General features: G+C 43.7%; 1 protein-coding gene across 3 annotated transcripts; it reads left to right on the top strand.

Annotated features, from left to right (window-relative positions):
• The first annotated feature begins 78 nt into the window (after window positions 1-78).
• Window positions 79-26,677, top strand: Urb2 (URB2 ribosome biogenesis homolog). 3 transcript variants are annotated; one of them, XM_052166084.1, is made up of 11 exons: window positions 79-453; window positions 2,074-2,211; window positions 3,618-3,794; window positions 5,970-9,297; window positions 11,409-11,426; window positions 13,211-13,371; window positions 15,772-15,882; window positions 17,308-17,550; window positions 20,556-20,643; window positions 23,837-23,967; window positions 25,929-26,677. In XM_052166084.1, exons 2-11 carry the CDS (start codon window positions 2,086-2,088, stop codon window positions 26,124-26,126), a joined length of 4,581 nt encoding a protein of 1,526 aa, XP_052022044.1. In that variant the 5' UTR covers window positions 79-453; window positions 2,074-2,085; the 3' UTR covers window positions 26,127-26,677. The 3 variants fall into 3 exon arrangements, with proteins under 3 accessions (XP_052022044.1, XP_052022043.1, XP_052022045.1); XM_052166083.1 differs by having other exon boundaries at window positions 81-453; window positions 23,837-23,976; XM_052166085.1 differs by lacking the exon at window positions 11,409-11,426 and having other exon boundaries at window positions 82-453; window positions 23,837-23,976.

Genomic DNA, 26,677 nt, shown 5'->3' with positions numbered 1-26,677 from the left:
GAGATGCCGCGGCCAGGGCGCGCTCGGCGCTCCTCTAGCGATGTCTGCGTGACGCCCCTCCCCGCCCCGAGCCGTTGGCGTCAACGTCTGCCGGAAGCGCCTCCCTCACGTGTGGCTCGGGGCTGTGGAGGTCCCAGGTGAGAGGACCGCTGAGGAGTTTGGTCTTTGGCGCCGAAACGCGCGTCTGGCGGATGCGGACACCAGTTCTAACCGGAGGGAACCGGCCTGGAGAGACGGGATCTGCGGAGGCCCAGCCCGAGGGATTTCCCGCTGTCTAAGGGAGCCCCGGCCCGAGGTGGTTTTCCTACTTGAGGTTCCGAAAGAGCGCCACTTGAGAGGCCCGTGACCTGGGGGAAACCTACGTTAGAGAGCCCGACTCGAGAGAGAGCACCCCGATCGCCTACCCGGGGCTCGGACCCGAGGGAGCCCCGATCCGGGCAGTAGGATTCGAAGGTATCGATCTAGAACCACCTCCCCCTCCTCCTCCGTTTTTTATTTGTATGTGTGTTTTGCCTCCCCCATATCTGTATTCACCTGCAGAGGCTAGAAGAGGGTGTTAGGGCTAGAACTGGGGTGGGGTGCGAGCCAAGCTGGAGGGTATGGGACTCGAACCTGGGTTCTCTGGAAAAGCAGTAAGCGATCCTAACCACTGGAGTCTTCTTTCCAGCCCCTAGAACATTGCTTCTCAACCTTCCTAATCCTGCGACCCTTTAATACCGCTCATGGTGTGGTGACACCAACTCCTCGCCCCCCGGTCCCCCGCCGCTGTAAAGTTATTTCGTTGCTACTTTATAATTGTCATTTTCCTACTGTTAAGAAACCTGGCGCACGCCTGTAATCCCAGCACTCTGGGAGGCAGAGGCAGGCGGATTTCTGAGTTCAAGGCCAGCCTGGTCTACAGAGTGAGTTCCAAGACAGCCAGGGCTACACAGAGAAACCCTGTCTCGGAAAAAAAAACCAAATCCAAAAAACAACAACAAAAAATAAAAACAAAAAAACCTGGTATGCGACCCTCTGGGGGGCGTGACCCGCAGGTTGAAAACCCCTGCGAAGGGGTGCGTCTCAGTTCCGAAGGCGTTTAGTAAGCTTTCCAAAGTGCACGTGCATAGTCTCTTGCCTTGACACAGTCTCTTGTGGTGAATTTGCTATTTTTTTTTGAGCTAATTTGTTTACCTTAATGAAAACTTTTTATGACTTTTAAGAACTCAAAAGGTTTGGCTGGGTTTCATAGCAATCGTAGGTTGCTAATGTATTCTTTCCTTTGTTACTTGGGATTTTAAAGATTGTATATTTTTTTGTTTGTTTAATGTAGCTCTTTGTGTGTGTGTGAGAGAGACAATACTATTACAGTAGAAATAAGAGCATCTTTATTGAAATTAATGCCTGACTTCTTTCTCTTTTCTCTTTCCTTATTTTGTCTGACATACATGAGGATTCTGCAGAGAAGATGCAGAATCCCTTGGAAATTGACTTACAGATGACTGTGGGTACTAGGAACTGAACTCTGTCTCTCTACAGGAGTAACAAGTGTTCTTACTGCTGACCTGTTTCCTCGGCCACAACACCTAATTTCTTTTTCACCTCAAGAAGCATTGTTTTCTTCAAGTACTGTATTGCTTGCTTTTTTGCTTATTTAATGCGCTGATCCTGACATATTTTAGAAGCTATGCGCTAAAGCATCTCTTTGATCTTAAATCGTGGATGGTGACTGTCATCCTGTGGGTGATGTACACACTTGGATTTTCCTCAGTGAATTCCTATAAATTCTCTAAGTGTGATGGCTGATCACAGCAGAAGTGTTTGTAATCGATTGTCTACCTGCTTTTGCTGAAAGCCAGTTTCAAACTACATATTTGACACAGCATCCTACCATATCCTTGGCTGGCCTCTGCTTCCTAATTGTACCCAGTAGGGGATATTGTCAGGGGTTGAAGAGGTGGCTCAGAGTTAAGAGCACTGCTACTCTTAGGGAGGACTTGGGCTCGGTTCCTAGCACCTACATGGCGGCTAGCTCACAACTGTCTGTACTCTAGTCTCGAAGATTCTAATGCCATTTTCCTCTTTTAATTGTAGAAGACTGTAGCAATGGCTGCTGTTTATTCTGGTATTTCCTTTAAACTTAAAAGCAAGACAACTTCCTGGGAAAATAAACTAAAATTAGCTCACTTTGCTTGGATTTCTCATCAGTGCTTTCTACCAAATAAAGAACAAGTAAGTTTAATGTAAAACTTACACATCTTATGATCTAAAATACTTTTATGTACAACTTGGATATTGACTTTTTCTTAAAGATTAGAAAACATGTTGGGGAGAAACGTCACTGGAAGTCAGTGAAGAAGCAGTGGGAGCCTTCAGTTTGCTAGGCAGAAGGTGAAAAGTCTGGAAATGCTAGCCTATGTGTCAGGGCAAGCTAGAAGCAGGTACCAGTTATAACGTTCTATTGCGATTTCTTAAGCTGCTGTGGCTAAAATGTAGGCAGTGCAGCTGTGGTAGGATGCCGAGCTCATGGTATAGGGCTGACGTACATCCTAATGCTGGTTTAAAGGCAGCACCACGAGATGTATCAAACTGTATTATAATTGTGAGAGAAGTGATAAGGTGTAGTTTGCAGAACAGTTAGCGTTCCTGCTAGTGTCCATGCCCACTCCATGTTTGAGTCATCTTGACAGCTTGGTAGTTCCCAGGTCAGCGCTGCACAACATAAACAAGATCCTGGTAGGCTTGATCAGGACCCCAGCTCGTCATACCCATGAACAGTCTGGAGAGCAGAAATGAGAAAGTATAGCTCAGTGTCACAGTATTTGCCAAGCATGCCTGAAGCCCTGGGTTTCTTATTGTCATCATTATCCTCATCCTCACCATCATACACATAAGGCACACACAGAAGCACTCATACACACAGCTCTGCAGGCTGAAGCATCACCTTTTTTTGTGTGCTTGAGAAAACATTGTTGCAGTAATGGAAACTGCTTGTGTCTAAAGCCCTTTTTCTCTCAGGAACACTTGTGAATCTCATAAACACGTTTGCCTTGTTTGTATCTCCTGAATGAGGGAGACTTAGAATTACATGTCTTGGGAAAATCAGCATACATGTCCCAATGTTCTGATCTCATTCCTTTTTTTCTTTAATTATCCCTCATTGCCATTTGATTTGCATATGTGACCACTTCTGTGGTCATTGTGGATATTTATGTGTTTCTCTTAGAAAAGTTTCATTGAAACTTTTCTTTGAGGTCAGATGAAGACACTGTTTTTCCTTAATAAACATTTCAAGATTTCAAAACACTATTATATAATGTTAACACAAATGAGAATTTTAAAAAATGCTTTCACTATACATACATCTCTTGCTGCCATTGGATTGAGATCTTTTGGTCTCAGCTTCCAAGTACTTGATATTAATAGCATGTGTAATCATATTCAGCCTATAGGATCTTGCCAGTCTCATCTTGATCTTGTAGACTGAAGTGTTCCTCCTGTTGCAGACATATTTTAACAGGAAATTGTTTTTGTTTTTCGTGCAATAGGATTTGGTCATGATTGGGTGTCCCTTCAATGTTGAAAATCTTTCTCCATGTAAAAACTTCATTTACATCATATATTTTCTACCAATCCAGGTTTTACTTGATTGGGCAAGGCAGTCATTGGTTGCATTTTATAAGAAAAAACTTGAACTGCAGGAAGATATTGTTGAAAGGCTCTGGATCTATGTAGATAACATTCTACATAGCAAGAAATTGCAGAATCTCCTTAAGAATGGAAAGACTATAAATCTTCAGATTTCCCTTGTCAAGGTAAATAAATAATGGTCTCTTCTGTTGACTTGTATTATGTGCATCTTTGTTAATTTCTTGTTACTGCCTGAACTTGTTTTAGAAAATTATGTGAATATGTGGGAAATTTCAGGGAAGAGAAGGAAGTAGTGATAGTATCCCTCCACACACACACACACACACACACCCCAAAACCCCAAACTTTTCTTTTTCTTCTTTTTCTTTTTTCTTTTTCTTTTTTTCTTTTCTCTTCTTTTCTTTTCTTTTCTTTCTCCTTTCTTTTTGAGACAGGGTCTCTCTATGTAATCCTGAATGTCCTGGAACTTTCTACACAGGCCAGACTGGCCTTGAATTCATAGAGATCTGCATGCCTTTGCCACAATTGATTATAAGCATGGGGCCACCGAGCCTGGTTTGTGAACTAGTTTGTATTACCATTTGTTCTCAGCCCATGTTCCTCTTTCTTTGTATAGGGAATATAGATGTGAATCATCAGAGCCAGTTTGATTACTATTTAACTGGAAAAGGTAGCTAGCATATTATAACTACACTGGCACATGCATACACATAGACACTTGTAATTTTCTGGAGGGAGATCAAAAATTAAAATGGGCAGGAATTATCTCAAGGATTTTTGACTAAAATCAGAAAAGTCTGTACTTCACTGTCAAAACAATATTTTCAGATACCATGATAATAGGTATTACCATTAAAATCCAGTACTAATGAGCATTTAGTACTCATGACTGGCTCGAAGGGCATAAGGACATAACTGTTCATCACATGAATAGTAAGTGGCAGTGTTGGCCTTTGATCTTAGATGTGCCGCTGTCGGCGCTGTTCATCCTGAGCCTCACAGAATAGAATGGAACAGAACTGAGAACAAAGAAGCAGATAAAGGTGCCTGTAATAAGACCACACCCTTTATTTTGACACTTTAAAATAATGGGTCGTTCTGAGTGGTTCTTCAGGCAAGGCTAGACAATCAAGTATCTCTGTATTTAAGAAATAATACTTAAAAACTTTAAAATAAATATATGCTTATAGTTATATAAAATATTACTAAAGAACACATACACAATTTGAACACAAGTTATGCTTTAGGGTTTAAGTCTGGAGAAGACTTTTTTACTGATGATCTATATAATAAAATATCTGGAGGCCACTGGTGATATATTGACTCCTTAGGATTCAGCACATTTGCTGCAATTTTTAGAAAAATAAGCCAGTACTTGAGTGGAAATAATGGTTGTTTCATGCAGTTAATAGGTTAGCACCTCAAGAATCAAACAGTTTTGATTCTTAGATTTTTATAAGATTAGGAATAAGTCACTGGCCTAACAGTAAATTTTGGGATCTGCCTGCTTTAGTGTCTAAATTTGGAATTTTGAAAGCTAAAAGCAGTGTCTGTAATATATGACAAAAAGGCGAGTACTCACATATCATAGGCTGGCGTTGAATTAGCTAGGTAATTGAACCTCTGATCGGCTTGTCTGTACATCTTGTCTTGAGTACTGAGATTACGGGCATGCACGACCACACTCAGTTTAGGTAGTGCTAGGGATTGAACATAGAGCTTCATACATGTTAGGCAAGCACTCTACCAATGGAGTTACATCTCTAGCCTTGCTTTGGTGTTAATAGGAAAAGTTTGACTCTTTTACATGTATAACTCCATCCATCCACAGGGTCATGACTCAAGTGCTTCCTGATGACACCTAGATAAAGACTTAGGGTCTAAACCTTTGTTCCTACTGGGTTGCTACATCCAGCCTTTATATGAGGGTTTGTGCTTAGTCTTATTACATCTTGTTATGTTATGTTCAGTTGATCTCTGGGAGACCCGCTCTTTTCTGAAGGGAAAGGGAGGTGGGAATAGGGCAGGAACTGGAAGGAGTGGAGGGAGAGGCGGCTGTAGTTGAGATGCATTATATGAGAGAAGAAGAAAAAGAAGAAAAAAATTAACTACTGATTTAAGCTTTGCAAAGCCTAGCCTTATGGAATTGGATGTCAGATTTAGAAAGGCACTAAATCTTTTCAGGGTTGATACTGCCAGGAGATGGGTGTGTCAAGTTCATGTTAGAAGTAGAAAAATCTGGGTATTCCTTCAGAATTGGCAGAGGAATGGTTCTTCCATACTTTCTGAGGAAGTGTGGCTTCAGGCAGTCCTGAGCTTTTTTCTTTCTTAATATTCAGATCATAAATGAGAGAATAGAAGAGTTCTCACTTTCGGGATCCCAGAGGAATATCTGTGCCATCCTGAGTTGCTGCCAGGGCATCCTCTCAGCGCCTGCCCTTGCTGTCATCTATACAGCCAAACCAGAACTTATTGTGACTTTGCTGAGCCAGCTCTGCTGGTCAGCGTGCAGACAACCAGAAGGAGCCATGACAGCCAAGCTCTTTGAGGTCATTCATCTGGCTCTTGACCATTACCTCAAACTTCAGCAACAACAAGCTAACCCTAGACGCGTCTTTGGAGATATGACCAGCCACCTCTTCCAGCCCTGCCTAGTCCTGAGACACTTGCTTTTGGGAGGCACATGGACACAAGCTAATCAGGGTCAGCAGTGGCAGGTACTGAGCCGAGATATCAGGAGTAAGATTGATGCTGTTCTTCGAGGTGGTGTTTTCCGACATGATTTACTCTCATCCTACAAAGAAGAGCTCTTGGAACAGCACCAAGAGAACATAAAGATAGGGGTCCTGAAGAGTCTTCTCACTCCAATGGAAACTGTGATTGCAAGACTGCTGGAGCCTGACTATGTCAGATCAGACATCTATGCTTTGGTTGTGGCCAGCTCAGTATCCTTGTTGTATAGACTCTTTCTGGAATCATACCTTAAGGAAGAGAACCAGTTTCTCTGTTTTCGGGTTCTCCCCAGGTTGTTTGGCTGCTTGCAGATTTCACACCTGCAGGAGGGGCAGATAGAAGCCCTGTCTGTATCAGATTGGACCACAGAGCTTCTGACTGTAGAGCAACTGCTAAACTCAGTGGCCACTGGTAACATCTACAATGTGGCTACTGACAGAATTCGGCATGCGGAGACACAGTTCCACTTTTACCGCCGTGTAGCTGAGCTGCTGATCAACCATTCACAAGCATCTGTGCCAGCTTGGTTTCGCTGCCTCAAGATTTTGATATCTCTGAATCATTTGATTTTAGAGCCAGACCTGGATGATCTGTTGTCCTCGGCTTGGATTGATGCAGAAGTAACAGAATTTCGAGCCAAAAAAGCCCAGGAGGTACTTATTAACACTGTCTTCCAGACGTACGCCAAGCTCCGACAGGTGCCACAGTTGTTTCAGGAGGTTCTGGGGGTGATCTGCCGTCCAGCTGCTGAGGCACTGCGGCAGCCTTTGCTTGCCTCAGGCCTCTCTACGGCTCTCTGTGCGTGCCTTTTGGAGCTGCCACTAAGTCAGATCCTGGATACATGGTCCCTTATACTGGATAAGTTCCAGACTTTAGTCATGCCCTGTTTGCAGAGTGATACTGACATGGCTTTAAAGGCAATGTCACTGAGCTCTCTGCTACACTGCATCATGTTCAACATGCAGAGTCTGGACAATAACATGCCTCTGCCTGTCATTAGACGGACACAGTGCATAATGGAGAGGATGCTGAGAGAGCTTGTGAAGCCCCTTTTGAGCCTTCTCCCAGACCTCTGGAGCCCAGAGCCTGAGCTGTGGCAGCAGAAGGTGAGTGACTGTGCACTCTTACTCTCGTACACCTGGGCTCAGGTGGACACTACCCTCAGTTTGCACTGCAGCCAGTATTATTCTCTGGCCATCTCTCTAGCCAGGGCTGCTCTGAATAGCTCAAATCTTCCTTTGTTGCTACCAGAAGTGGAAACAGAGCTTTGGAAGAAGGTGGAAAAGTGTATAGCCCAATCCAGGTCTCTCGGTAGGTACTGCTTAGAACAGCTGTACCTTCAGAAGGTGAAAAGGACTTTAATGCAGAGCAATTCCCAGTCCAAAGAAGCCCTTCAAACCCTGAAGTTTGACACTGCCCACATTCTTGATTCTAGCAGAGACTGTTTAAGTCAGAAGACAGTAGCTGCCTGGGACAGGCAGGTGTCGACAATGAACGAGTCCACATATCCTGTAGCACACTGGCACTTGATTGTATCAAACCTCACAGTTTTAATACCATACCTTTGTATGAATGATGTGAAATATGTGGCCACTGTCTTGTTAAGAACTTTACCAGCAAATAAAGCCCAGGGAAGCTTGGCACATGGTGAGCCACATATCACACTTGAGAAGATATCTACAGCCCTCCTTCACAGCCCTCTCTTTCCAGAGATGCAGTCCCTCTATTCTGCCTTCCTGACTTGTATCATTGCAAAATGCTCTAGCATCCTGTGCTCTGGTGCTCATAGTGATCTGAGTCTTATTAGTCAGCAGCTCCCCTGGCTTTTTGGAAAGGACTACCACACAGTTGTGGCTCACTGGGAAACCAAATTGGCAAAAGTTGGACCTGAAGGTATAGAACCAAGAGGAGAAATTGCCCAGAATTTTCTATCCATGGTCAAGAGTGGTTTTCCAATCAAGCTGGATGAAGAGCAGCTGAAAGGTCTCCTGGAGCTCTTAGAAGTCATCTCTGCCCTTCGCCTGGACAGCCTCTCTCCATCTCACCACGTGCATTTGTTTTTCCTGCTATTCTCCATGGCTGTCTCCACATTAGGGCATTGCTCTTGCCCACTAGCCCTCCAGTTCTTGGTAAAGTGCTACCGGCTCCTCAGTGGTCTGCAGAGAGGAAGGAATGCTCGCTCTGTATTCAGGGTTATGTACGTTAGTGACGTCTTTGAGGCTGTGCTGACCTCACTGTTGCAAGCCAGTGCTGAGTTTCAAGTTAGGGAGGATGACCCTGCTTGGCTGCAGCTTCTTCAAATGTCAGGGGTGTTCTTAGACCAGCTACTGCAAATGCTTATCCAAGGAAAGCTGAGCTTGGTGCTCAATTTTGGGAAAATCACTGCCTTTCTTTCACGGTACAGTAAGGAAGCTTCCACCAAAGAACTGAAAATCCAGAACCTTCGGGGCAGGCAACTGCTTCTGGTGGCTCTAACCAAATTGTGTCAGAGTTTGGGGCTTTGTGTTAAGGAGCGGAGGCAGCTCCTGGAGGCCCCAGCAGCACTACCTGAACTGCTGCAGCAGGCCATAATGCAGATGGGTGCCATGCTGAAGCTTTGCTTAGTGTCTGGCACTACAGGGCGCCGCCTGCCTTCAGCCTTCCTCTCAGCTGTCCCGACACTTTTAGAAGTAGATATGAACCAGCGCCTCAGGGACGGACAGCCCAAAATTGCTCAAGTGGTGGATACAGACAAAGCACTGCTTTCTCATGCGACGCTTTACCAGGATGTCTACACTCAGTTGCTGGAGGAGTTGCCAGCTCTGTCGGGGAATACTCAGTCTTTCCAGGCAGCATTGCGATTTCTAACCTTGTTCCTTTTGGCCCCAGAGCTCCATTCCAAGGAGAACTCTGTTTTTGCTTCCATTTTTTATTCTGTGCAGAAAGTTCTTACAGGTAAGATGGGGTTTTTTGGTGTTTTTAAATTTTATTTATGTGTATGCATGCATGTCTGTGTACCAGGTGCCCTCAAGCCACAGGATGGTGTCAGATCCCCTGGAACTGAAGATACTGATGGTTGTGAGCTGCCATGTGAGTGCTGGGAATCAAACCTGGCTCTGGACTTACAGCTACTGTTTTAACCACTGAAACATCTCATTAGCCCTGAGAAGGTGTTACTTTCTGAGCTGATTCTGTGCTGCAGAGGCTTAAGTCAGTGGGACTCCATGGCCAAGTTACCGTGCTTTCATGTCCTATGACTCACATGCCTCTATCTCTTCAGGATATCCCACCGCTGAGTACACTACAACTGGCTGGGCCTCCCCCTTGAACAGGGTGAACAGGCAGCTTCAGAAGGAACCACATGAGAAAGCTTGCCCCAAGGCATGCCTTTCCTTTTTCTGTATTGGCACATGCAAGCAGTCACCTTTCCAGCTTTCCCTTCCCCATGTCCTCAGATTTTAGGGATTATTTTGTGCACATTCATACTTTGTTTGAAGCAGGGTCTTACTTTGTCATAGCTGGCCTGGAACTCATTATGCAGACCTGGCTCGTCTCAAATTCCACACCTAGGTTTTTGGGGGGGGGGTTGTTTTTTGTTTTGTTTGTTTGTTTGTTTGTTTGTTTTTTCAAGAGAGGGTTTCTCTGTGTAGCCCTGGCTGTCCTGGAACTCACTGTGTAGACCAGGCTGGCCTCGATCTCAGAAATCTGTCTGCCTCTGCTTCCCAAGTACTGGGATTAAATGTGTGTGGCACCACTGCCCGGCGGTTTTTTTTTTTTTTTTTAAATCATGTGTGTATATATGTGTGGGTTTGTGTGTGAGTCTGTGGACATGTGAGTACAGGTGCCTGTCGAGTCCAGAAGAGGGAGGGTTGCTGATTCTCTAGAGCTAGAGTTACACATTTGTAAGCCACCCAACATGGATGGTGGAAACTTAGTTTGGGTCTTCTGTCTGAATATTATGTGACCTTAACCATTGAGCCATCTCATCAACCCCCATTCATGGTTCTGAGTTCTTGTTTTTAGTTTTTAATTTGCTCTGGCCATAGATGGCTCATAGAGATCATCTCACCTAGGGAAAACTCCTATTTCAGGTCTATAGTGGTAGATTAACTTGGAAAATTATCTATCATGGAAATTCTGCTTTCCTCAGCACCCCAATTCAGTTTGATCAATTATGTATGTGTGTGCATGTGTCTGTGGTTAAATAGACTGACCTGGTGTCATCTATGTTACTGAGGTATCCTTTGAGGCCAGCTGAGACCTCAGACTAGTGAAAGAGATGATGTCTTCCTGCACAAAACTGACACCTGAAGGATCTTATGTAGCCATTCAAATAGTTATAAAGATTATTTAGAAACATCTAAAATGTTAATGTTCAACAAATGCAGTATAAAATAATTCTTTTTCACACACACAAAAAAATTCTTTTTGGCAGGACATGGTAGCACATGCCTTTAATTCCAGTACTACAGAGGCAGAGGTAGGAGGAATTCTGTAAATTTGAAGCTAGCATGGTCACATAGCAATTTCCAAGCCAAGGATACATAATGAGACCTTTTCTCAAAATCCAAACATAAACAAAATCTTTAAAGTGTGTGTGTGTATGTTACTCCCTAAAGCAAACAAAGATGAACAGGTCTGATGTCTTGTATGCATTGAGCAGCTTTTATCTATCACAGGCAGCAAAGGCTTCCTTTTAGTTTTGGGGGTTGCTGAGGGGCTAGAGTAGGAATTAGGTTGTCTTTTGAGGGTTAGGGGGCAGGAGTACATGCTGAGCAGAGAATGTGCTCAGCTGGTTCCCACAGAGAAGTTACAACAAGGCGGGACTTTTAGGAAGTGAAGCCACCTCATCTGCCAGGGCTGCTACCTGAGCTGGGTGTATGGACTGAATAGTGTGGCTGCTGTCTCCTGTCAATGATCTTTCAAGAGAGGATGAACAGGGAAAAAAACCCCTGGCTCTGATGATCATTTTTTTTTTGTTTGTTTAATAAATCAGGGATTGGTGCTTCCTTTACTGGAATTAACATTGATTTTTTTTTTTTTTTTTTTTTTTTTTTTTGTTAAAGCTTGTGACAGCATTCCAGGTGAGTGTCTTAGGATGGCAGATGGCATCCTGTCAGTTTGTTAAACAGAACTTTTGCATCCCTTTCCCTACCTCTGGTGAGATGAGGCAGTTCTCAACCTTACTTTTATATCCCTGGGCCTGTAGCATCTCAGACCTCTGGGACAGAGCCTCAGATACAGTGAGTCCAGCATGTTCACACATCTGAACCATTTGACTGTCTGGTAATGTGCTGGAGTAGTAAGCAATCTGGAAGAAATACCAAGTGAGGTGAGGCCTAAGATACTGGGGAAGAAAGGGAACATTAAGGTTGCTTTGAAGAACTGAAGGGTTCTTTTACAGCAACTTGGGTGGAGGTGCCCCTGCCCTCCTGTGGTGCTAAGGGGGCATTTCATAAATAGGAGCTTTTATGAAGAATGCTTTCAGGCAATAAATAGATTGCTTTAGTGGAACTGGGGAAGCCAGTGCTTCAGAGCTGGCCTTTTATATAGGACTGTCTCTGCTCTGGCAGATTTGGGTTTTATTAACATACATATATAGAGATTGCAGAAGAAAGAATATGGGGGTGCAAAACCCAACCTGAATGTGGGATCGGTGCTAGAAGGCACATGTAAGCCAAGTGTAAGTGTCCGTGAAGTCCAGCCAAGCAAGTATAGATGGGTGGTCAGCCCCCCTGGAAAGGCTCTTCTATAGGTTCTGTGTCCTTTTATTTGCCAGTGGCATGCACCTTTGCTGATGTGTTCATTGCACTGATGAGCAGATTGGGACTGAAAGTGACTGCAAATCTAGGTCTAACAGGTTGTAGGAGACATGAGCGTATTACTTTATCAGTCAGAGCCCCTGATCGCTGTTCTCCTGATTGTAAATAACACAGATTGAGAGGTAGAAGGCGATCTGGTGTGTAGCAGTTTGAAACACATGGAAGGATATGCAGGTCAGTGTTGAAGGGCCTTGGACTTTGTTGTAGTATTTTGGGCCAGAAGATCCTGGAGGGTTCCAGAAAATACCTTTGGGATCTGGTATACAGTCCCAGGAATGTCAAGGCACTTGTCTTTTTCAACATTCTTGGGTAACCCAAACCAACATTGAAGTATTGAATGGGAAGACCTGGGATGAGAAATAAAGACAAAAGCAGTAGCTGGGATCAGGAGGTCTTGCATAAGCTATTGACTTATGCCAAGCAAGGTAATCACGAAGAACAACATCATATGTACTTGTGTGTGTGTGTATGTGTGTGTGTGTGTCTAAGTCCAGAAGAGCGCTATGTTAGACAGTGTTGGCAAAGAGAGCATGGGGTACCTCAGACACAGTTGCCTTAGAACTGATAACAGTCAAGGAGCAAGAAAGAGTTGGGTCCTCAGAGGTTGCAGCTTTGAGTCCTCAGGCATTGGCTCCAGCTTTATACTGGCCTTGCCAAGTTCATTCCTGGACAAGGATACAGAACTTAAAGTCCACTTTGTCCTTTTATTAGGGCCTTTTAGAAGGTTTAGGGTTGGTTTGACTCCCCACATCTGGGTATTTAGAAATATCCCACTTCTGCACCATTAACAATTGTATAAGGAGGATAGATAAAAGAGTCATGGTCACATGTTTGCTGTGGTCCAGAGCCAACTTGAGCATTTTGGCATTTCCTGTGTGTGAGCGCTGTGCATAGGGACAGCTGAGGAAGAGAAGGGGCCACATGGTGCCCACTCTGACTCTCATCAGTACCTGCTTTTGTTGTGCCTGTATGGTGTCATGTGCCAACTTTACAGATCATTGTCACTTACCATCATGTCGTAACCATGTTGGCTTCTTTTCCTACAGGTCCATGCATACCTGCTCCAGTCACTCAGGATACTGAGCTTCACTTGGGAGCCCTGCTCACCCACATGTTTGAGGCTGGGACGACAGAGCACTTTGGGATGGTACTGCAGTCAGTTCTCCAGGGGCTGGATGTCACTCAGGCGTGGAGGTCAGATCTACAGGTGGGTATCTTCTTTTGTTACAGGCCTGAAGTGGTGGTTATTCCTGGTGAAAGGGAAGATTGTTTGAAATGTTGTGTCACTTCTAAAAGGAAACAAATTTGGCTGACAGAGTGGAGGCAGAGCAGGAGCCTGTGAGAGGGACCCCAGTTGAGGACCGTCTAGCTTCTACTGAAGAGTTTTTTTATCTCAAAGGAGAATTTCTTCAAATTACAAATGTGTGCTCTTATTATGTGAGATACGAAATGTATATATATAAAAAGACCATATATAAAAGTCTATAAGTTCACTTCATCTACCACAGTCTTTTGGAAACATTATTAAAAAAGTTAAGAATGAAGATTAAGAGAGATGCTTGTGAGAAAATAAGACACATGAGAGAACATGGTTGTCAGCTTCTCAAAGAGTTGCCCTCACACGCTTTTCTGAAAAGTACTTGGTGTAGTCAGACAGCTATAGACCAGAACTTAAGAGTCACTTGGGGGAGCAGGAGGTGTGAGTGCATGTATACACTCTGGGTGTATAGCTTAGTTGGTAGAGTATCTGTATTGTATTCAGGAGGCTCTGGGTTCAAACCCCAACACTGACAAGAAAGAAAAAAAAAGAAGCATTTGAGCTCTCAGTTCATAAGCCCAGTGTCCATGTAGAATGCCTTATACAGCTCATAAGCCAGGATGATCGTGGGTACTGCCTGGTCAGATATTCCCAGTGGCACTTGAGGAAAAAGCCTCCATAGACTGGTCTAAGCTGTTGACTGCTTCTCTTCCTCTTTTTTTCCTGAGCTTGCCATTTGCAGCCCAGTCCTGAATTTATAATCTCCTGCCTCTACCGCTCAAGTACTGTAAATATAGATATACACTGTTAGTGTCCAGCCTCATTAGTTGCTTCTTGATTCCTGGTCATTGACAACACCTGGGATTGGGTTTTGATCTGGATTAGAGGGGAGTTAGGGGGTGAGGGAGTTCTGGCAAGGGGCAAGGAACAGTTTAGACCCTAACCCATGAGCATGAGGACCTGAGGACCTGACCATCCCTACCAGTTACCTGCCACACTCGCCTCTCTTTGGAACTTACATTGTATATCTTTATGGCACAATTGGGGCCCAGCTTTGAAAAAGGGCTCTGGGCTTCCATTTCAGCAACTGATTTGGGGGAGAAAATAACCCCCAAGTTTTTATTAAGCCAGCTAATTAGAGAGGGCTTCGCCAAGGGAAACTTGAAATGAGTATTGAAGAATGAAGAATTTGACAGGATACTGGGTGTGCATGGGATAGCAGTGTATGTCTGTTGGGGCAGAGGGTGTGCGATTTTGAAAAAGGAGAGGGCTCCAAGCCACAGTGGGTAGATAGATCTTGTAGATATGCAAGAAACTGGCAACAGTCAGATTTGCAGCTTTGTGCAGTCAAGAGGAAGCAAGGGAAGAGTGCACGGGGCAGAGATCAGGGTCTAGCTGGGACTGTGGGGCTTCACAGCCTTAGGAGAGAAAGAGGCTGTTGTGACCCTGAGAAGCAGTGCATGATACCAGGCCTTTCTGAAACATTAGGTAAAGGTAATACCTGCCTGCTTAGAGGAATTACCTGCCGTCACAGCTTCTCACCCAGGGTTTCCTTTAAACCTTCCCTTATCTAGTTTAGTTTTGTTTTTTAATTTAAAAAATTTTTCTTTATGTGTATGGGTGTTTTGCCTGTATGTATATCTGTGCACCTTATACCTGCCTTGTGCCTGCAGAGGCCATCAGATAAAATACCCCAGAACTGGAGTTAGATGATTGTAAGCCACAATTTGGAAATCAAACCCAGGTCCTCTGGAAGCCTAGCCAGTACCCTTAACCACTAAGGCATCGCTCCAGTCCCCTTGTGTAATCCCCCCCTCCTTTTTTTCCCCTGAGACAGGGTTTCTCTGTATAACACAGCCTTGAATATCCTAGAACTTGTTCTGTAGACCAGGCTGGCCTTGAAATAAGAGAACCACCTGCCTCTGCCTCCTGAGTACTGGGATTAGAGTTGTACGCCACCATTGCCCAGTTCTTGTGTAGTTCTTGATCAGTGAAGTAATAGTGTCCTCTGTGACCAGCATCTTGGCAAAATGGAGACTATGATTAGGCTGTTTTTTATATCTCACTGAACTTGGTGTCCTGGACCAATTTTGTTTTGTTTAAAACTAGTTTAGTGAGATACTCCCCAAAGAACCTGTTTTTTGCTTAAGTTAAGCTCATCATCATTGCTTCCTGACTGTGCACAAATGTAAAAGATAGTCCTTGCTTTTATAACTCAACCCTGTCCAGGCCTTGTCCCTGTTCCTGAGCCCAATAACGTGTTAGTACCAGTAAAAGACTCTCCTCTCCTATGGCGTGCTCCCAGAGGATTGGCTGTTTCAATACTAAACTTTGCCTTTTTTGTTTCAGGCTGTTTTGTGTGCCATTAGACTACTCAACCTGCTACTCAAATGTCCACTCAGTGGAGAAAAGGCGAGTTTGCTATGGCGTTTGTGTCCCCAGATCATCACGGCTCTAATGGTGAGTGGCTGCTCGAGGTACCTTCCAGCTCTTCTTTAGACAGCTGGTTCCTTCGGCTCTGTCAATTTTTCTTGAAGGTGGCCATGAACCTAGTCGTGCTTTCTGTCTGTATACACTGTTAGACACTAGCAACCTGGATAAGAAGTGGTGAGAGGGACTGGCACTGAGAATTCAGACAGGGAGTGGTGAGATTGATGGCAAGGACAAGGTGAGGCTACTGTGGGCCGTAGACTCAGGTGGAGGAGATCCCTGGGGCCGATTCCCCACAAAGTTCTGTGGTCAGTTAAGTACACTGGTATCAGGACGGGCATGTGTATGTAAGGCATGTGATACAGTAAAGGGGAATACTCTTATTTAGTTTAAGCAGTAATATTGTGACAGGTTGCGGTTGCATCCTACCCAAGTGTTGAATTTTCATCTAGCAATGACTTGGTTTAATTTTATACTGCAAGAGCATGGTCGATTGAGGATGCACCTTTCTTGTGCACCTCAGTGTTTGTACATTCCTTGATCCTGGCTCAAAGATTCCTACTGCAGATAGGAAAGGGCAGCACCTGCTTGCCATCATCACTATCTAGATCGCAGCTTTTGCTCTTTGAGGGAACTGTTATGGATCAGCATATCTTCAGAGCTTAAAGGCCTGAAAACTAGACTTCATGTTCCCTTCTGTTTTCTAATCTGCTTCTTTGTCTTCTCTAAGAATCTGTAACCCCAAAGGCCTGTGCTAAAGTGTGCCATTTCCTCCCAATATGTTTTTGTAGAGCAGACAATGGAGAAGCAAGTTACTGAGTAGGGTATAGAACATAATGATGGTTGGCTATGATGTGACAGTGTGTGTTGAGATGCACTAGGTTAGAACTCACTTGGTGCCCCTTATGTGTGGCAGACTGGCTGCAGAGCCATGCTCCCTGCAGAATGATGGGACTTTCAGATTCAGGACACAAAGCCTCCTATATTCACTGTCAAACTGGGAACCATAGGGATGCTCTCTAGGTGACCCAGGGAAGACAATTGCCCCTTGTCTTGAGTCTAGTTTCTTATTTTCTAGGAAACTAACTGAAAATCTTATTAACTAGACCTTTATTATAATCACAGGCATTTGCAACTGATTATGTTTTGGGAAAACACTGTTATACATGTCTGGCATGCAGCTTCCTTGTAAGAAATTGGATGTCTCTGTTCTCTTTAAGAAATGTTTATGGTAGATACAGTGAACAAAAAAAGTGAGGACTGAAGCTGCTAGGTCTGTGGAAGGTTACCCTTGGAGACTTGGATTGCTGATTGGCCACACTACTTCCTTATAGAGCATAGGCAGACTACCTTTGTCACCCAGAGTTTTAGTGACTTAGTGATTTAGCTTTAGAGATTGAGTGATTCTTTGGAGATCACCTTCACTTTCTTTTCTTTGTCTGTCTTGCTTTGTAGCTGCAACACCGAGAGGCCTGCCAGGAGCAGCCTGTGGCCCTAGTAGTGATTGAGCCTATTCTTGAAGTCCTGGCTGTTCTGCTTCGGAAAGGGGAGGAGAACATCAGCAACCCTCACCATGTCAGCCTGGCCTTTAACATCTTGCTCACAGTCCCTCTAGAGCACCTGAAGCCACGGGAGTTTGGCAGTGTCTTCCTGAAGATGCACAATGTGCTCTTTTCCATCTTGCAGTGCCACTCTAAGGTGAGAGGCAGAACAGTGCAGCTGCTCCACATGAGCTGGGCGTGCAGCTGCTGGAGGAGCAAGAGGCTGGGGGATGCTCAGAGGGGCGGGCATGTGGGTGTGCGGGTGTGTGGGCGTATGGGCGTGCGCATGCACATTAGGTGCCTGAGTTATCCCTACTACACTAAAAATAAAAGCAAACAGAACTAAAGAAAAGAAAGCTTCACTGTTACAGATTTTGCTTCTAGTAGTTTCTGGATATGTAAACTCCTTGACCTTCCCTGCGGGCCATGTGAGTGATTCTTTACCATGTCTGATCCTCTGAGTGGCTCCATGTGTCATACAGAGGAGGCCTGTTACTCTGCTTGCTGATGATGTATTTAAACAAGTCACTACCTTGCTTAGATATGTGGGGATTATAATTCAAGTGGTAGCGGGAGTGAAGGTCTTGAGTTTACTCTGCTACTGTTTATGTTACACAGAGGCTAGGAACACAGATCTCATAGAAGAGGATATGGCCAGGGAGCATTTGTTGAACGTTTGCTGCTTTACTCCATAGTAAGCCTTTAAAGTATGTGATAATCATGTTTAGTGATGAGGACATCGAGGCTTGGTGAATGCTTTGACCAATGCCACTTAGTTGAATCTGAGTGCTGGGCTAAGCCTATTGATTCCTTTAATCAGTGTTCTTTTCATGAACCACCACTAATACATGTGACCAGCAGGAACTAATAAATACTGTATATGTGCCTGTACACATGCATGTTGAGATATTTCTAAGTGTTTTGACAGTCTAAGAATAGACAGTGTACATACATACATACATACATACATACTATGAGGTGTGTTTGAAGGTCAAAGGACAAATTTGTGGAATCAGTTCTCTCTGTTCCTTTTGTGTGAGAGCCAGTGTCCAAATTAAGATTACTATTGCTATGAAACAACATGATCAGAGAGCAAGTGGGGGAGAGAAGGGTTTATTTGACTTACAGTTCCACATCATAGGTCACTGTTGAAGGAAGCCAGGACAGGAACTCAGGCCGGGCAACTCCTGGAGGCAGGAGCTGATGCAGAGGCCATGGAGGGGTGTTTCTTATGGGCTTGCTTCCCATAGCTTGCTCAGCCTGCTTTCTTACAGAGCCCAGGACCACCAGCCCAGAGATGGCGCCACCCACCATGAGCTGGGCCCTCCCCTTTGATCACTAATTAAGAAAATCCATTGCAGCTGTGTTTTATGGAGCCATTTTCTCAACTGGGTCTCCCTCCTCTCTGATGACTTTAGCATGTATCGAGATGATATTAAAGTAGCCAGCACATCTGGCACTTGAACTCAGGTCACCAGGCATGCATACCAAACACCTTTATCGACTGAGTGATCTTATCTTCCCAGCAATGCTGGTTTTTAAGAGAAATATTCTATTCCAAAGACTTTCCCAGCTGTCAACCTCTGGCCCTGCCTCACTATGACATGAAATATTTTGACTAATTATTAAGGCTGTTATGTGACCGTGTAAGTGTCCTACAAATCCATCAGCACAAAATAGTGCTTTTGTTCTGGTGCTTTGCTCTTCTATTCTGAGCAGGGCGTTCCAGTAGATATTCAGTGGTGCCTGCATTGTCATTGTGGTACTCATTGGCCTCAGACATGATGGCTAGTTGAAATGTAGTTGGTATGACTAGAAATTACAGGTTTAATTTTGCTTAATTCTAACTAAATTTGTATGATCTTATTGCTGTTTGGCTGGACATTGTGTTGTGTTCCTGATGTGTGGTATAAAGAAAGCATGTTTGGGGCTGTGGAGATATAAGCACGAGGAGCCTGGTGTGGAACCCCAGAGTCCACAGAAAGCTGGACACGGTAGCCTGTGTCTGTAATCCCAGTGCTCTTAACCTAGGGTGGGAGGTGGAGATGGGCGATCCCTAGACGGCTGAGGGTCAGCTAGCCTGGAGAACACAGCAGTGAATAACAAAAAGGTCTTGTCTCAAAAACAAGGTAGCAGGCTAGGATCCAACACCTGAGGTTGTCCTCTAACTCATATGTGTGCTGTGGTCACATAGATGACTGTGTATAAACAGATATAAGGAGAGAAATTAAAAGGCATGTTTTTGTCATCTTAGTTTCATTTTTTTTTTTTAATGAAATAAAGTTCAGGTTTGTTGAAAAAAGGCTTTGACTGGGATAGTGGTGAGTGCCTGTGATCTCAGCACTTGGCAAAGGCAGGAGTGTGAAGCCAGCTTGGTCTACATACGAGTTTCAGGACAGCCAGTGATATATAGTGAATGTCTATTTCAAAGGAAAAAACAGATTTTTGTAAATATGAGAGAGTGGGGACTGAAGGAGGAGGGATTTAGACACATAAGGAAGTTAGGAATAGACTTTTAAAGAAGATTTTTGTGTGTAGGAGTGTTCTGCATGTATGTAAGTATAGCTCACGCATATAGTGCTCACAGATGTTAGAAGAGGACCTCTGATCCACTGCGACTGGAGTCAGAAACATAGATAGTTGTGAGTTACTGTGTGTGTTTTGAGAACCAAACCCAGGTCCGTGGCAAGAGGACCTGTTCTGGACCACTTAGTTATCTCTCCAGCTCCAGGAGCGAGCTTAAAACCTAGTCTCAGTGTTCAAGGAAAAGTCTTAGGCAGACTGTTTTATCACTGCTAATTGAGATGGTTTGACTTCCATTGTAAGTGAATTTGTGTAATCGGTTTTTAAGGTATCAATTTTTTGTGCTTTTAGGGTATATTAAGAGCAGTGTAGAGAAAACATAGACTTAGCAAATTTTAAATCAATGTGCCTACAAATTTTGAAAGGTGTGCAATGTGGAACCCCTGTTCTCTAAAATGTTTAAACAAGAATTAAGGCGCCGTATATGAGCCGGGTGCTCAGTCACTTTAGCAAAGATATGCGAAGTATTGGTGCTGCACAGTGGGGCACACACCTCTTTTGTGTGTCCCACCAGGTGAGCAGACTAGATAGAGATGGCTGACACTCTGTGACTGACGCTGTGCGCCTTTGTTACCACAGGTGATGCTGAAGGCCATTCCGTCTTTCCTGAACTCCTTTAACAGACTGCTGTTTTCAGTGATGCATGAAGGACGGCAGAAAGACAAAGGTAATTCAGAGGAATGACATGAGGTGCACAGATTCAAATCTAGTCATCATGCAGTGTTTTTGGTCATAAATAGTATTGAAAATAAAACTGCCAAACTAAGGTGAGAATTGTTTATTATCAAGTGAACATTTAAGAAAAAAATTTAAAGGCTATTTTTTGAAAAATATTTACTTTTATTTATGTATGTGTGTTTGTGTCAGCAATGCTGGTGGAGACCAGAAGATGGTATTTGATACCCTAGAACTAAAATTACACGTAGTTTTAAAGCACTATAGATGCTAGGAATAAAACTTGGACATCTGGACACTGAGATACCTTTTAGACTCTTGTCTTAGTTAGGATTTCTGTTGCTGTGATAAAACATCACGACCGGGCTGGAGAGATGGCTCAGTGGTTAAGAGCGCTGACTGCTCTTCCAGAGGCCCTGAGTTCAATTCTTGGCAAACACGTGGTGGCCCCATCTGTAATGGGGTTTGATACCCTCTTCTTGTGTGTCTGAAGAGAGCGATGGTGGTGTACTCATATGTATAAAAATAAATAAAAAACTTAAAAAACAAACAAACATCATGACCAAAAGCAACTTGGTGGAGGGAAAGGCTTTATTTCAGCTTATAGAGCTCTCAGGCACACTCAGTCACTGACAGAAATCAGGGCAGGAATTCATAGGCAGGAAATAAAGGCCATGGGTGATGCTGCTTGCTTCTTGCTTTCCATGGTTTGTGCCCTATTACATGAATCATTAGTAAAGAAAATGGAGGATACACTTGCCTACAGGCAATATGATGGAGGTGTTTTTTTTCAGTTGAGGATCTGTTCCCCAAATTTAGTAACTCTAGCTAAGGTCAAGCTCACAAAAACAAGAACAGAACTAAATACAATCCAGCCAGGGCATCTCTCAAGAAAATTGTTTGTTTGCCATAGGCTCTCACATGTAGCCCTTGGCTAGCCCAGAGCTCTTTATGTAGGCGTAGACCAGACTGGCCTCAAGCTAACAGCTATCCTCCTTGCTCAAAATAATTTTTTTAACTATTGCAGATCATCATCACATTTTACTATATACCAAAGTGTGAATGCATTTGGTGTCTCTGAAACTTCTTTTTCTGGAAAGAAGAGGAGATGAGTTGATGGCACTATTGACATATCCCTTAGTTATTCTTTGTTCTGACCAACTGTGGGCAACTGGTGGCATAGCTAGTAGTCACCACCTCCCGTGCATGGCACAGTGCATGTATTGACTTAATATTAAAAATTACTGATATTTCAACTGGTAGTAAGTTCTTTCTCTTTGTTAACCATTGCTGCTTATATGATGACTGGCTGTGTTTTTAGTTAAGGCTCTTTAATATCCCAAGGTACTACTCTGATATCAATTTCTCCTCCGGTCTACCCAGGGAGGCCGGCAGCCAAACCCAGGTCTTGCTGTGGACTGTGGAGGTGCAGTGTGGTCAAATGCTACATCAAGTTTGACCCTTATCACATGTTCTGAACATGCACAGAAGCATGTGCTTTGTGTTAGTCTAGCTCAGTCCTCTCTAATCCCAAGACTGGTCTCTACACTTGGGTGGTGACCAACAAGACTTTAACTGTGTTCTTCTCCTTTTTGGGTTCTGGTGTACTCTTATTTTTATGCATAAAATTGGTAGGTGCAATAATCAGTGCCAGTTATGTATGTTGTCTGAGAAGAGAAGCAATAGAATGTTAGGCCACGAAGCATGTGACTACACATGCACGTGGGCCTTGCAAAATACCTCCCAAGTGTTAACGTAATTTCATGGAAATTACATTGATTGATTGGTTTTCAGGGTTTCTCTGTAATAGAACCCCGGATATCCCAGAACTTACTTTATAGACTAAGTTGGCCTCAGACTCACAGAGATCCTACTGCTCTTCTCTCACAAGTGCTGGGATTAAAGGCATGTGCCACCATGACCAGCTTAAACTGTATTTATAAAAGATGTCTGCATATTTATTCTAAAAAACAAAACAAAACAAAACAAATCTGTACTATACATACTAGAAGTACGTTTTATTGGGATTTGATGTATACTTGATGAACTTTGTCTGATTGACAGTTCAGAACAAAGTGAAGCTGTACCACAGTCAAAATATAGATTATTTCAACTTCTGAGTTCTGTGCCTTTTATATTAGGCCCAACCCTGAGCAATAACAGTCTACCTTTGTTATTGTTCCTAGTTTTATTTGAATTTTCCAGATTTGTAAGTAAAGTTGTAGCCATCGTTGTGCTCAGCAAGGCTTGGGAGGTGATGTAGCATGGGCTAGAGCTCCCTACCCCAGCGGTGAAGGCTTGGGGAGCCCAGGGACTAGATGGTCTTATACTGAGTAGTGAGGATGGACTGGGGGTAAGAAGTGATGCTTGGGAGATAGGGTGAGGTGGGTGCTGATACTATTATATCTCGGCTCCATTTGCCAGTGAAAGGAAAATGTTACATAGACAGTTTCTAAAACTGACAAAGGCAAGGACATAATGTGGAACTCTTAAATCCTCCCAATAAATCATTTCTCTTGATAATTTTCATTTGATCCTGTCTTATGTCTTACCTCCTTTAAAATGATAGCAATCATAAAATGATAGCATAGATTTTTGAAAAGTATTGATTTTCTAGTTATTAGTTGCTTTTCTCCTGGCTGTGATAAAATACTGACAAAGCAGCTTCAGAAAGGAGGGTTTTAGTTTGTCTCACAGTTTGAGGAGATACAGTCCATTCATGGGGACAGAGGTGTGGGCTGCTTGGTATCATGTACTCAGGAAGCAGGGAGATGACTGCTGGTACTCCCTTGGCTTTGCTGCTCCTCTCCTTATTTTTAGCCCATGACTCCAGACCACGGGTGATGCTGTCCATATTCAGGGTGGTCTTTCCTGCTCACTTAATCCTTCCTGGAGACTGCTTCTCACGTACTCCCCAGAGATCTGTCTGTTAGGACTGTTAAAGTCCAGTAGGTTAACAGTGAAAATTAGTTATCACAGGTCCCCTAGAAAAACACATAGATTGAATATTATATTTTTACTGTTGTTGAGTTTGGACATGTCTTTTACTTTATTTTTATCTACAGAATAAGCTGTTTAGAATCTGGAAAGAATAGAAGGTTGCAGCCATTTCTATTTATAGTGAAACCGTAGGGCTACAAGAGATAACTCTTGCCATTTCAGTACTGATCATTTGCCCTCTGTAGGGAGCATGGATGACCTGCCAGCCATCCTTGAGTGTGCACGCCTGGTGGAGAGGATGTATAGCCACATTGCTACTCGAGCTGAGGAGTTCACCACTTTCTCCCCATTCCTGGTGGCCCAATATGTGACAGAGGTACAGAAGGTAAAACCCAAACTGAACATACTCATCAGGGGTTTTCATTCACAGTCTTAGAGCATGGCTTTTATCCAAAATAGCAGTCATAGGCCCTTTCCTGTATGTGGTGTGTGTTGGGGTGGGGGCTAATCAGCAGCCTTGTGGAGTTATGGTTAGGACTGAGGAATGTGAAAAGGTCATTGAAGTCCCCCACTAAAGTTGCTCAGGACTCCCAGGTCTCTGGTTCCAGTACAGACTTGGACCTGTTTTCTTTCCTCCTGGTTATCTATCTGATATACAAGTGAAATGTCACCAGGGCCAAGAACCACGAGCTCTTATGGATCCAGACTGTAAGATCATAGAAAAGAGGAATGGTTCAGCTGCTCCCAGACTCTCAAAGCAGGCCATGGGGGTAGACACACTGAAAAATTTGTTACCAGTGATTTTCGTCCAGATTCGTCTGACTTTTGGACTTGGTGTTTGAATTTGACATTTAGAGAGTTATTTGTTGTGTTTGTCAGCGCACTGTTCTCACTCTTCCATAAGCTGCTGGTGCCCATGGTTGGGCAGCTCAGGACTACACATGGCATCGGAACTTCACTTTGATTAGTGAGTGCCAGTGTGTCAGAGCCAGGTGAACAGAGGGTGCCTGTGTCTTCATTTGTTTATATTTGTATACACACATTTCATGCCTCTGTCTGGGAAATAGCCAGTCTAGTGGACTGGCTTGGGATTGGGGTCTCCTGGTGGGCACTGTAATGGAGCGTCTGGCTAGAGAAGTCAGCATTTCTCCAGGGAGGTTTGGTTAGGTCTTTCTAGTTTACATCTCTATTTGAAGTACCTGTAACTGTTGAGTTAACTTTCCAACCCACACCCTTGCTGACATCAGTGTGTAAAGCTTGTCATCCTAGCAACGTGGGCTGAGATAGGCAGAGCAGCAATGCTAATGAAGTGCCCGAGAAGATATTTCTAGTGCTCCTAGGATGGGATGGCATGAGGACTTGTGATTTGATTTCCCTATGAGTATTTAGCAGTTTTTCAAGTTTCTTTCTTTCTTTCGAAAGCTTGATATTTTCCAAGCATGTGAATCATTAACATAGAAGCTTTTTATGAAAGAAAAGCTTGTACTTTTAAACCGGAGAATAAAATGAGGCATAGTAATTTAACTTTGGTGAGGGCCAAAAAGTGCAGTGATCGTTGGAACTCTTTAGCCACATTATTCTGAGATTTACTTCATGAAGTCTCTGGCTTCCTGGCTTCATTTCTCATCTCTAATTTAAACCTGTCCATGTTTTCCTTTTTGTTTTGTTTTAATCTTGAAAGTAGAAAGACCTTGTAAATTATTTAAGACCATTGCATCCCCCCCCCATTGGCAGCAGTCTAGGTGCTATCTTTCATTTATTTTTAGATTTAGTAATGAAGAAAACACTCCACATACGTTAGAGACTGCTACTGAGAGCCCTGAATTTTCCCAGGCATCAGGTTTAGTTTAACTCAATGCTTAAGAGCAAAGACAGCCAGAGAGCTCTCTGCATTCTCTCCCTCTGCTTCTGTAGACTGGGTGTTGTGGGAGGCCCTCCAAGGGACAGGCAGTGTCCTGGGAAGACACTGCTGGTCAGGAGCTGCTACAACCACAGAAGAGGCCTGCTTGTTTAGTCTGCTTTATGTGATGAGAGTCCCGGTGAAAACATAGAGATGTTTCCAGTACCTTGTCTTTTACTTTCAGATCAAGTTTATAATAATCTCTCCACATTCTTAGCTTGGGAAGAATAGTGGTTAATGCTCATCTCATCCAGTGAATTTGGAAGCTGCTGGGATAGGCTTTCATTCATTGACAATTGATCCTAATGGTAGAAACGGCTTTTGTCTTAGAAAGTCTCAGGCCAGGATTCTGGCTGCACCAATTTATGCTGCTGTCTGAGCCCCAGGGTTTCCAGCATATTGCCTGTTTTTTGCTGAGAGGCCTCCTTTCTTCCTAGGTAACCTTGTATCCACCTGTGAAGAACCTGCTTCAGGAGGGAATTTATCTCATCTTGGATCTCTGCATGGAGCGGGATATCCAGTTTCTACGGGCCTCACTACAGTCCGGAGCACGAGATGTCTTTAAGGACTTGCACAGCGACTACCTCAAGTACCACAAGGCCAAGCATGAAGGAGAGAAAAGATATACGGCCTAGACCATAACACAGAACCACCTGGCACCCTGCAGAATATTCATAGTTCAAAGCCTTGGAAGATGTAAGACTTCTGAAGTTCTCACACATATTGTCAACAACCGTGAGAAACACACACTCACTCACTCTCTCACAGTCTCACTGTATATTCTTGAATGGCCAAGAACTCACAGAGATCCCTCTTCTTTCTGTATGCTGAGTCTAAATGAATGCACCACCTTGCCCACCTTGGGGATTATATATTTTTATAGCTTTTTTTTTTAAATGGTAAATGTTCTTTGATATCCTGCCCTCAGCAGGATAAAGATTAAACACAGGCCCTCACACACACTTCTACCACTCAGCTACACCCACATGCCTCTGTACACCTTTTAAAAAACTAAGTGTGGTATAAGAGACATGGAAATTGGGACTGGATTTGATGGTGCACACCTTTAATCCCAGCATTCAGGAGGCGGAGGGAGGTGGATCTCTGAGTTTGAGATCAGCAAAGACCAGGACAGCCACACACACACAAACTTTGCATAAAAAGAAAAGAAAGAGAGAGAGAGAGA

The sequence above is a fragment of the Apodemus sylvaticus genome, chromosome 21, assembly GCF_947179515.1.
Source record: "Apodemus sylvaticus chromosome 21, mApoSyl1.1, whole genome shotgun sequence".
Lineage (NCBI taxonomy): Eukaryota > Metazoa > Chordata > Mammalia > Rodentia > Muridae > Apodemus > Apodemus sylvaticus.
The sequence above is the reverse complement of the archived record's forward strand: the minus strand, read 5'-3'. Positions and strand labels throughout refer to the sequence as shown.

Bases quoted from the DNA above. Each gene is read 5' to 3' on its own strand.
- Urb2 (XM_052166083.1), top strand. From the start codon at position 2,086: ATGGCTGCTGTTTATTCTGGTATTTCCTTTAAACTTAAAAGCAAGACA. The intron at 3,795-5,969 runs GTAAATAAATAA...CTTAATATTCAG, and splicing joins TTCAGATTTCCCTTGTCAAG to ATCATAAATGAGAGAATAGA. The intron at 13,372-15,771 runs GTGGGTATCTTC...TTTTTGTTTCAG, and splicing joins CGTGGAGGTCAGATCTACAG to GCTGTTTTGTGTGCCATTAG.